Below are 12,331 nucleotides of genomic sequence, written 5' to 3'. Positions count from 1 at the left end.
TTTCTCTTAGTTCAATCATTCTTCCTCGATAAAATATCAAATATTTTCTATAGTAAAAATTAAAATTAGAAACTTAAACTGAGTAAATTAAAATTTCAAAAACGTCCTCTGACATTTTCTATAGGAATAATTTTCCCTCAGTTCAATTATTCTTCCTCGATAGAACGTTGAATATTTTCTATAGTAAAAATTAAAATTAGAAACATAAACTGCGTAAATTAAAATTTCAAAAGCGCCCTCTGACATTTTCCATGGGAATAATTTTCTCTCAGTTCAATCATTCTTCTCGATACAATGTCAAATGTTTTCTACAGTAAACACTAGAAAAAATTAAAATTAGTAACTCAAACTTAAGTTAGAATTCCAAAAGTCCCTTACCAATTTCCGTAGGAACAGTGTTAACCCTTTGCGGACGAAGATTATCGAAAGTATAGGAAAGTTGCAGATTCTGCTAAATTAAACATTCAATGCTTAAATCGTAGAGAACAATGAAACTGTGTACTGATATCTTACTGCTCGAATAGCTAAATCATTTGTAATTTGGTATTCCAAACATGGAAGTTTTATTCCGGCAAAATGTCGTCCGCAAAGCGTTAAAGTATTAACACTGCTTCTATATTTCTATCCGATTCTATACAAGCTCACATATAATATACATTCGTCGGTAGGACGACAAGCAAAGGTCAAAAGGGAGCTGCTATTGGCTGTTACGGGGTCGAAAGGGTGCAAGGATCGAAGGCACGCGACAGGGAAGACCGAGAGGAGCCAGGACGACAAGTCGTTACTACCTGGCGGCGAGTAAAAGAAAACGTTCCTCTGGCTCGCAACGAGTCACTGCGGACGTTTCGTTTCCGGCTCGAGGAGGTCCAGACAGAAGTGCCGGTGGTAGTGGTAACAGCGCAGCAGCCGGCGGTGATAGCGACAGGGGGCGGTCGACGTTGAAAAGCGCTGAAATCGCACTGTGCCGAGTAGCTTTCGAGGAACGCCCGACAGGACACCGAGAAAGGGAGAGTGTCTCGCTGGAGGGACGAGGAGAGAAAGGAGGTTGAATTTATACGTTAACCCTTTGAACTCTGTAGGCACCAATATTGCACCAGTTATAATATTATAGTGGTTACTATATTATAGATAGTGAAAAGGTGGATCTTCAGTAATCGAGAATTAGGAATAAATATATATATTTAATGAAATATGGAAACAATAGGGACAACACGTAAAAATACAACTCAATGCCACGGAGGCCAACACACGACTCTTCCTCGCCACTCTCTTACCACTCTTTTACTGATATTCTCTCCCAAAAATCATTCTCTCCCCCATAAGCATTCTTCTCACTCGCACTCATCACGAACACTCAGATGCACCCCTGGAAAGCTGGCCCAACAGTGTTACATTCACTCTTTTTAAAAATACTTTAACCTACGCTAAAAATTCTAGATACTATAATATTAATCAGTTAACTGTGGAATTTAGTTTGAAAAATCTCTCATTGTGCAATAAAATCAAACAACGAAGTGTATACTCGTTAAGTGCGGGCCAAATGCACTTAACCCTCTATAGGCTGTGTGACTTTGAAGTCACACATCGATATACCGGGTTAAATTGACTTATTTAATTTTTCATTGCAAAACGACATTAAATAATTAATCAACTGAAACTTTTGTATACACAGGTGTTCACGTTCGACGTCATTGTAACTTGAAAGTTACAAAATATATTCGTTTCAATACAATTATTGAAACTATTGAATACATTGTTGATTTATGTTCATATGCTGGTATTTATTAATTTCATACTGCATACATTTTGTTATAATCACGAAACAAAATTCGGCCCATAGAGGGTGAAAATATATCCTAACGAAAAACTAAAGCGAAACGAAGAATTACAAGAGTTTTAAGATGACGTATACTCGTGAAACACAGTTAACTGGTTAAATATTTGAATGAATCTTAAAGAAACTACTCTAGAATTATCAGATTCTCCACACATCCGAAGTTTGTACTAAGAAGGAATATAAAAGATCGAAGAAATATATTTCTCATTTTCGTTAGGAATACTATAAAAATTCGTTGCTCTTGCTGATTACGAAACAACCTGGAGTGCACAGGGTTAACAGCTGCCTCGCTGGGGTCCGATGATTTTTAAATATGCTACGGAAATCGATATTTCGAACGAACTTTTCCTTTATGAAAATATTGGACTCGGTCTGCCAGATGGTCATACGAAACCATTACTGACACATTCGACGTGCCGTTACGTGTTATATTGTATCCATTGGTGAAAGAATATTGCTAACGGAATATTGCAACTGGGAAGAGCCAGATATAAATGAGGGATGTTTTAACCCCTTGGCCTGTGATTTCTTTCTCCACTCTGATCGATACTACTTTGTCATTAATAATTGGAAAAAGAGAAAAATTCTAAGCATATATTATGCTTATGTTTCCTTTTAAGTATAATAGTTGATTACAGAGGAATTTACTTTGAATTCGAATTCGCTGAGTAATGTATATATTTGTTGAATCAGGTTGAAAATCTTCACGAGTCTCACTCGTAAGGCAAGGGGTTAAGGTTTGAATTGGTTTGAATTTCAGTGTAGGTACTACTTAATCAGTTTCTTTAGGAATTCCTCAAAGAGGGATTTGTACTTTTTCGGTAATCGCAAAAGGAAACGTCAATAAATGAGTGATTTTGACCCATCTGGTAGTGTTAGTGTTAACACGTTGACTCACTCGTTGTAGGACAAGGGGTTAATATTATAGAATGCGATTTACTTTGGATAATTTAGGGTAAACAGAAGTGGAAATAATAGACTGTGCTTGTTATATAAGAAATTATATTTCTCCCTTGTTTTTCATTTATGAAGGATTTCATTTTTACCATTAACGTCCACGTATTTTTGTTCCATTACTCTCAAACTAAGCCATTAGATTCGGCAAGGTTTTTCCGCTACGACACGGTTGAACGTTGCTTGCTTAGAGAGAGGAACAAAAGAAATCACTGAAAGATAAGCAACGAAAACAACGAGTACACCGAGCGTTTCCCGGCTAACGGGTTAATTCGCGAGGTGACCGAGCGGAGAGAGCCGAATGAAACAGCCGAGGCCGGCACTCCGAAGGAAGTTGTTTGCCGCGCGGAGTATCGTGCGTGAACGGGGCGCGATGGTAAACAGCGGGGAAAAAGGAACGAGCAGAAATAATTAGAGAACCGCGAGCGTATTACCAGCCGGGCGGTTCGTGCTGAACGAGCTCGAAGGAAACGTCAAGGTACGACAGACGGCGGGACGGTCAATTACGACGGTGCGCCGGGAAATAATGATCGTGCCTCTCGATTTCCAGTCGATTCTTAGGCGGCTCTGCCTGTCGACTGTGCATTTGTCAAAGAAGAATGCCCCCGTGTATCGACGAAAAGTAGAAAAGACACGCGGCTTCGAGGGACGGGTGGAGCGAGAGGGTCGGGCAAGAGGAAATACTGGTGTCGCGCGACGAGAGAAGAGACGGAGGAGAAGAGCGTGTCGTAGAGAAGAACATAGAGAGAAGGGAAATAGAGAACGCGGAGTAAGGTCGGAGAGTAGCGTTGGGTTGCGAGCAGGCAGGAAAAATGATGAGCCAGAAATAATTAGCGGGGTTGCAGAGCGCGGTCGGCCGAACGCAGATGTGCCAAGTCCGTATGAAAAATTAATGACATCCCGTTCTCGGCGTTTCCCTTCTTCGCCCGGCCGCTTTTACTTCCCCCGTAGCGGCGAGTTTATTCCCTCTTCGATTTCTTTTTTCCCTTTTTCCCTCTCCTTCGCACACTTTTTCCCCCCTCCCTCCCCCGACGGCTGCCCCGCGCCAGTTCCTTTTTACTTAAGCCCGGTTTCCCTTTATTGCCAACCCTCTTTCGACGATCTCGCGTGTCTCGACGAAATTTAGCCGCGCCACGATCCCCGATAGGCTCTATAATTATCCCGTTTTATCTTCATCAGGTGGGGTGGGCTGCTGGGAGAAGGGAGAAACGACTCGCGACCCGGGGAAGCGATATAACCGGCCGACCAAACGCCCATGTGGCCCCGAGTGCGTTTTCGTTTCGAGTCCGGCACACGCTCGCCCTCTTCCTATTCATGCGCCGACCCCTCTTCCCTCTCTGGAACCGCGACGCGCGGCGTTCTGGGGGAGGAGCGGCAATCTACGGTGTCGGGTTAACGAATCGAGCAAATAAAACCGGTCCGCGTAACGCGGGATACTTCGACGCGGATCGCTTTCGCGGCTTGTCTTCCGCGCTCCAATTAAAAAGTGGAGATTGGCATCTTCCGCTAGGCCGCGCTAGTAATTCAGAAGCATTGTGCTTTGAATGATTGCGATCTACGGCTGCTTATTTCAATGAACAACGCTATGTTTACCAAACATCCTGTTGAATATTCTATTCTAGGTACACACCGTTTATCTAAAACGATCAGCCTTTCACTAGAAATACTCAACATTCCCGATGACAGTATCTGGAAGCTAACCTAACCGACGCATGCATCAAAGCTCATACCTATTTTATTCGAATACATCCGTACAAAGCTCGAACAACGTTATAATCTTCCTGTTCCAAATCAAATCAGATGCTACCTCCGAGCTACTGCAAACCCCAGAGGATCGATATACAAACCTCAGTAGTAGTTATCACTGTCAGAAGGAACCACTCTCGCCGACTCCCAAAAATACCGGAAAATTCCCAGACGCCGGCGAGCAGACGGTAGTCTTGCGAAATGCTGCGCAGTGGCAGCGGAATACGAAAATTCCGCGCGATAAACCGGGGGAAGGTTAAGGCGACTCGCGGGGACGGGGATAGATTACCGTGAATAAGTAAAAGGTTGCGTCTAGACCGGATATATCGGAAAGCGCGGGGCGCGCTCGCCGCGACAAAGACCGGCCGCGCCGGCAGGGGTTGTCGGGGCGCGGAGTTAATTGCGGGAGTAGAAGAGAAACTCGGTCGGCCGGTTCTCCTCGTTCATAAATTATCGGTATTATGCCGGGCAGACGCGCGACGGCTCTCTCGTTTATCAATATCGCGCGTTAGAACGCGCGGCGGCGGCGGCGGCGGCGGGCCCGTCACGCCGATCGGGACGGGGACTCGGCGGTCACCGCTTTTATAACGGGATAATATTAACTGTAAATATTTGTCCGTCGCTCCATTTGCGGCCGCGCTCGACAATCGTGCATACATCAACGTTAAACGAACAACCCCGGTGCTCTCTCGGCCGCGTCCCGGACGCGGGAAACCTATAATTTTGATTTTCGTCGCGCGATCGCGATTTACCCTTCGACCTTGCCGCGAGAGCGGCGATCTGCGACGTGTATTTCCGCGATGCAGAGTCCGGGACAGTTCGTTGCCGATTATAGCGCAATTCTGCCGGCCGATTTATCGGAACCCTCGTTTGTCGCGTTCTCGTTGACGGATTCGGGAAATTCTGGAAGCTCGTTTAGCGTTCGTTGCGCTGGATGCGGCAGTTGAGGAAGAATGAGGTGGAATGGAAAACTAGAGAGTTTATAAATATATTTAATACACTGTGGACGAAGATTCTTCGAAACATTCAAAACCTTCGACATATGAAGCTAAATTATATATCAATTGCTTAACCCTTTGTGGTCCGAAGTGTTCTTGGTTCCTCACTTTGAGATTCACGTCGACGTTAGTTCATTTAATTACAGCTTAATATGACGCTCTATTTATTTATTCAAGAATATTTGGGAGTCATTGAAATGTTACCTTTAAATAGTACAATTGTGATACTACAAATAAATATAGAAAATATTGTTAAAACAGGTAGAGGTTGCAATAAAGAATGTTGAGTCTGACTCGACATAGGGCTGCTAAGGGTTAATTAATAGAAAAAAAGGAAACTACGTGCTGATCTTTTACTGTTCGACTAATTAGATCATTTTTCCACGATTTAGTCTTCCAAATCTGAACATTTCACCTCACCGAAATGCTGACATCCTTCCGCAAAGGATTAATATGGTGGTAATTGTATATTAATATCATTAAGATTGAAAGGAATGTGGATGAAGGTAGGATTCTATTGTTTTTTCGACTAGAAACAATGAAACGGTCCCGGCGAACGCAGTTGCGAGGCGAATCACGATGTAAAGGGTTAATTGCGTTATTCGAGGGTCAACTGTACATATATTTGCCGGCGTTTTGTGTAACGAGCAAAGTTCCAGCGCAAACAGAAGAACTAATCAACGAAAAAGAAAAAGCGTTCCATGGGCGCGATATTTGGTAGGCTATCGCACGATTCGCCAGCCCCCGATCGCGTCCTCGCGCGGAATTCGTGACGAGATTGGGGCGCGCGTCGCCGCTCGTTGCGTGTGCAATTCATCGATCGCCGAAACGGCGCGAAACCGTGAAAAAACGAGGGTGAAAAGCTCCGCGGGACGGTGTCAGTGTCGTGCGGCTGGACTGCGACGCGCGGAGCGGACGGGAAATGATTGACGCGCGTAACGAAGACAAATTAAAAAGAAGAATGGGCCCGCGGAGAGTGGCGGCGCGGCTCTGTCGCCGGAAGGACGGAGGAACGAACGCCGAAACCGCAGGACATTGTCCGGCGGCGGAGCAAAGGAACCTGGGAAATAAATTTCCAGAGTTTCTGTTCTTTGTTCCCGCGTTCAAGAGACGCTCAAAGGTATCTGTGGATTCTCTCGTGCCGAGGAACGAATTATCGGGACGCAGTTTCCGCTTAAGGATTTCCACTGTCCCGGAAATTCGCGCCGGCGACATTTTAGATCTTCCTGGAACACGGATATATATAGCGGCGCACCGTGCGGGGAGATATTGGATTGACCCATAACTTCCTACGGACGTTTGCCACGTTGACATTTGATTGCCGTTATTAATAGAGATCAAATAAAGAGTAGTTCCAAGGAAATTTTTCCGTGGTAAAGACGGCAGCGGGAATGGTCGTAGATCTTTGAATAAAGGACAACCTGGAAGCGAATCGATCGGAATATTCCGTTGTCGATCGGAACTGCTCGATGGACATTTAAATACATTTGCATCTTTCATCTAACACTGATCTATATAATTCTATTACCTTCATGTGTTAGTACTCCTCTGTACAACATCATTACCTTCAAACTTGACCAATTGCAAATTACAAATTACGCATAAAAAAATAATCCTAAAACCATAGGAGATATGTTCACTTCATCAAACCGAGCATCAATAGACGAGTCTAGGTTAACATTCGTACTATCCATCCTCTAACACTGATGTACATCAATCCATCACCTCCGCATCTTATTACTCCTCTCCACAATCTATATTACTTTCCCATTCAACCAATCGCAAATAACAAATTACCCTTAACGACAGAAGAATACTACAAGCCGCACGAGATATACCTACTTCATCAAACCGAGCGTAACACAAGTAGTCTCGACAATCATTCGCGACCCGAAAAATCAATTCAATTTCGAATCCCCGACAAACACACCGAAGTCCACTTACACTGTTTCGCCCGGATCCCGTCCGCGGCGTCCTGTGACGCGAGATTTTTATATTTCCCAACGACTACTCCTCCGCCACCCCCGCTTCTTTTTCTCGCGTTTCCCTGCTGCGCCCGCCCGCGGCCCGCGCACCGGAACGTCATAAATTCCGGCCATCCCGGCTCCCTTGCTCGCCTACCCTCTTCCTGTTCCCTTTCCCGTTTCCTCCGGTTCCTCCGGTTCCCGCCCCCTGCCGCCCCCTGCCGCCCCCGTTCCCCCCGCGTTTCGGGTCCCGCTCCGCGAACGGTCCCTCTCTTTTTGCGAGGTTTCCGCGTGCTCCCCCGTCCCCGTTCCCCCGGCCGCGCCGGAAAAGCCGCGATAACGCGGAAGAAACGGCGGAACGTAATTAGAAAGAGTGCCATTTTTAAAGCGCCCCCTCCCCCGGCCGAGACACGGGAGTCAGCATTCGCGCCGCGGCGGCCGGCGCACCGTCCTGTTCGTAATTTCCCGGCGACGGGGGAGATTATTCAGCAACGGCGTCTAGCCGCGCGATATCGGCGCGTTGGGACGGACAGGAAACGACCGTTTTCAAATTAGGACTCCGTGCAGCACGCTCGCTACAGAATTATTCGATCAGCGTAGATCGAAGGGCAACGGCGAGACTTCCAGCGACGGCTCGAGGAACGTGTCCGGAAACGCGTCGATCAACTTCACGCGATCTTTGTTGGAGCAGCAGGCAAAAGGATTCGATTCGAATCGGACTCACCTTCTTGCCTGAGAAGCACCGCGAGAAAGAGCAGCGCGAGATCCATCCTCGGGACGCTCGCGCTAGATCCGCGCTCGGACGATCTCCGTGATACTCGAGCTGGCTTCGAGTTCCTCGACTATCTCCCTTCCCCTGGTTCCCTGGCGTGCGTGGTGAACGTCCCTCTTGCACTCTCGGTTCCGTTGGATCGGTACAGATCGAATGCCTACGGCGAACACGCACGTTTTCACACAAGCACTGCGTTGATCGCTGTTTTCCGCTGGTATCGTCCCTTTCAGCACCGGTTCTGCAACGTCCATTTAGGATACGTTAACCCTGCTGCGTTTGATCGTTGTCTCTATCAACACCGTTTCGTTCGATTTGTACGCGTTTTTTCTAGTTAGTCGCAGTCTGGTTTTGCGTTAGGTACTCTAGGTTTGAGTATTCTATAGGGGACTTGTTGATATTGTAGGTATTCCTATTGTTCCTCGGTAATACTCCGAGGATATAGATGAATCGGGGATCGCAGCAGGTTTAATCGAATCGAAGCTGCGCCAGACTCGAGGACCCGTCTCTCGACGCTCGTTCTTCCCGTTTCTTGGAGAAATCGCGGGTAAACTCTGGCAGTAATACGATAGCAGAGAAAGAGAGAGAGAGAGAGAGAGAGAGAGAGAGAGGGCAGGCAGCGTCGCGATTCGAGTATCCATGCATCGCGAGGCACGTCGAGTGGGCTTCGGACTCGGCCGGGTTAAAAACTTTTTCCAGCCGGGGATTCCGAAGTTTCCGCGATTTTTGAGTAACGCCGCGTCATCCGATCTCCGGTTTGATAGCCACCGGGAGGGGAGGGGCGGTAGCGCGCGACGGTTTGGCTCTGGGACAGGCTCAGCCCGGGAGGACGGGTAATTCTCAGTCGAATCTCGTGCGACGATCGCAGCGTCGACGAAAAATAAGATCCGCAGGATATCCTGGGAGCCGCGGGAAGATGCGAGGGGATATTCGAGTGCGCCGGGAAATAGAATGGCGGAACACCAGGAATTCGTCGCGAGTCTGGAGAGCGGTGTCCGAACCGGTCGGATTGTCGTTCGCAATCGTTTCGATAATTGCGCGTGGGAAATCTGACGGTGGAAGGTTCTCCCTTGGAGGACTCTGGAGGAGAGAATGTGCGGAACGATTCTGCGATCCGCGATGCGAGTAATCTTTAACGAAGCTTTCTTCTTTGACGAGGGTGCAGGGGTGACTGAAGAATGATGAACGCGAGACGAGAGGTCGGACGGAGAACATTGAAAGATTTCGCGTGCTATGGGAGGAAGAGAGAACTGAGAATGGATGAAGAGTTGGAAGATATAAATGTTTATGAAAAACTGAGGTGAGGAAGGAGAAGAGTTGGTGGAGCTAACAGAGAGCTGAGAGATACGATGTTGCGACCGAAGAAAGGAATAGAATGAAGGGATAGAACAAAGGTCGAGGAAAATTGAAGGAGAGTTAAAGGATATGTCTCGTGTATGAGGAACAGCAGAGGAGAAAGAGAAGGGAGAAGAGTGAAGCTAGCAGAAAGCTGAGAGAAACACGATATTGTGTGCGAGAAAGTGAAGGTAGAAGAATGGAGGGACAAGAAGAGGGGTCGAAGAGCGAGGAAAATTGAAGGAGAGTTAAAAGATACGTCTCGTATGAGAAACAGCAGAGGAGAAAGAGAAGGAAGAAGAGTGAAGCTAGCAGAAAGCTGAGAGAAACGAGATATTCCATGCGAAAAAGTGAAGGTAGAAGAATGAAGGGACAAGAAGAGAAGTCGAAGAGCGAGAAAAATTGAAGAATTAAAAGGTACGTCTCATACGAGGAAAACTGAGTACAGAAGAACAAAGAGGAGGAAGTAGAGCCAGCAAAGCTAATAGAGATCCGAGGGAGACACGATATTGCGTGTGAAAAAGTGAACATACAGGAACGAAGCGGTAGAAGAAGAGAGGTCGGGGAGCGAGAGAAATTGTAAGAGAATTAAAAGATCCGTCCCGTGCGCGAAAAACTGAGTACAGAAGAACGAAGGGCCGGAGGAGAGCGAGGGGAGGTGGAGAAGAGTTGAAAGGAAGAAAGAGAGGCAGCGGAAAGAATGCCGCGGGAGAAGAAAAAAGAAAAAGGAAGGCATGCCGGCGCGGCGGGTGCGGAGGGGCACACGGCTTTTAAATGCAACTTGTTGCAATCTCGCCCAAAGCTTCCGAGCTTCTTCGACTGCGGCGAGGGAACACGCGCACGTGTGTCTTCCGCTCGCAGCGAGTGTGCACACGCGTGGATCGATCCCGCGGTGCGTGTGCCGCGGTTTCCGCATTCTGGGCCGCACGCGAGAGAACCCCGTCGCGGCTCGATCCGTTCGGAAATCGATGGTACGCGCGCGTTCGGCGAACTCGGGACCGGAAGTGCGCGGATCCGAGGGAATTCTGAATTATTCAACCGGGCCAGCTTCTGCCCGACTGATCGGCGAGCCTTGTTTTTCCCCGGCGCGACACGTGCGAGGAACTGCCGTCGGCCAGACACGCGATACGATCGTCTTTGTCACTCTCTTTGTCTGTCGCCGCTGGTCCCTCTCTCTCTCTTTCTCTCTCTGTTGGCACCATGTCCCAGGCTGCCTTCGTCAATGCTGCGACGACGGGAATGCGTATCGATTCGACACCGGGACTATGCCCTTTCGGATCCCTTCGAACTACGGGCGGAACAGTTTGACGCGACGATTCGGGGACACCGTGAGATACGCCGTTGATTCGACCAGTCGCGCGCGGACACGACGCGATCCCGTGTGAAATCGGTATCCAATCTGGGTGTCCGTGATCGATGAGACTCCTGTCCTCGGAGCCGTGGATCACTGGATCACAGTTAAACGATCGTGGTACCGATCGGGAACGGTACTTTCCAGAGGAAATCATCGCTCCTCGGGGAGATGGAACTTCGAAATGCAAAACGAACAAGCGAGTCGCGTCCGATGAAAGATGTAACGTCCACTCGATGTAGGACTTCGTTCGAAACTGATCAATACCGAAAATTCTATTCTTACGTCCGTTGGTTCCAAGAAACCAGTTTCTTTCGGAGGATCCCGGTGTCGATTTCAAACGATACTTTTTATATAGGAGTTACTCCGGAAGACGCGAACGAAGTACAAGCGTGAAATTCGAAAACGGGAAGAACGAACTCGGTGAACCGTACGAAAATTTCGAGGGAACCGTGGAATCCTAGTCCTTACGTTTGCGAACCACGGGCAGACGGAGACAAGCGTTGGAACAGGCGTCGCGACGTGTCGCGGCGTGTCGCGGCGCTGCCCGGCACGGCACGGCACGGCGAGGAGCGTCTCCGAGTGAAAGTTCGCGTCGCGGATGGCCGATGCCGACTACGAAAGCTCGACGTCGCGCCAGTTTAGGTCCGTGCGCTGGTAGGTCGTGCACCTGGGCGCTTGCGCGTTACGGCCGGGCCAGGTGCAAAACGCACGCGGCTGCCACTCGAACGGAGAGATCTGACGCGCGAGTGCCGTCAGGACTCGACGCAACGGCCCGCGACCGTCACGGACAGATAGAGCCGATCTTCAAGCCCCCATCGATCGAAATCCCGAAAAATTACCGCTGACAACCTACTCCAGTCATTTTCCCGAGAGGAAATTCAAACGTATCGCTAACCAAAAGTCACCGATCTGCTCCTCTATGCTGCGACCAGCTGGAGATACGAATGAATGCGACGTCGGTCAATTTCTTAACCTTGAGGACGATTCTCCGATACGATGTCCTCTATCTATGGATCCTCGGAGCTGCGATCGAGAGCTGTGCGTTGGTCAGAGGTGAAACGTGTTTCTGCGTTCTTTACACTTCGCTCAGAAGATGAAGTTACCGTTATAGACATTGTTAAGTGAAGTTTATTGCAATTCGTTACGACTATTACAGTCGACGCTTTTTTATTATCCGTTTGCAGTCGAGAGGTGACTCTCAGTCACCACTTGATTTCACGTAGCGAAACTCTAAAATTTGATATTCAATATTGAACCGTATATAATGCATCGGTGTGTGGAATATTCGGATGAAAAAGCTTTTCTCAATTCACTTGCGATTTCTCTTTGAGTTCATTTAAAAAAGTATCGTTTGTGTCCAGTTAGAATGTTAAA

At 47.8% G+C, this 12,331-nt stretch overlaps 1 protein-coding gene across 1 annotated transcript in view; it reads right to left on the bottom strand.

The window, feature by feature from the left end:
* The window catches only part of LOC116426975 (cell adhesion molecule 1-like), a 79,092-nt gene extending 67,521 nt beyond the window's left edge, over window positions 1-11,571 (bottom strand). Inside the window, exons 1-2 of the mRNA XM_031976753.2 lie at window positions 11,426-11,571; window positions 8,224-8,509 (exon numbers count right to left, since the gene is read on the bottom strand). Of these exons, the coding sequence (XP_031832613.1) occupies window positions 8,224-8,269 (46 nt within the window). The 5' untranslated portion in view covers window positions 8,270-8,509; window positions 11,426-11,571. The remainder of the gene's footprint in view (window positions 1-8,223; window positions 8,510-11,425) is intronic.
* Window positions 11,572-12,331: the final 760 nt, after the last annotated feature.

Source organism: Nomia melanderi, chromosome 14 (genome assembly GCF_051020985.1).
Source record: "Nomia melanderi isolate GNS246 chromosome 14, iyNomMela1, whole genome shotgun sequence".
NCBI lineage: Eukaryota > Metazoa > Arthropoda > Insecta > Hymenoptera > Halictidae > Nomia > Nomia melanderi.
The sequence above is the reverse complement of the archived record's forward strand: the minus strand, read 5'-3'. Positions and strand labels throughout refer to the sequence as shown.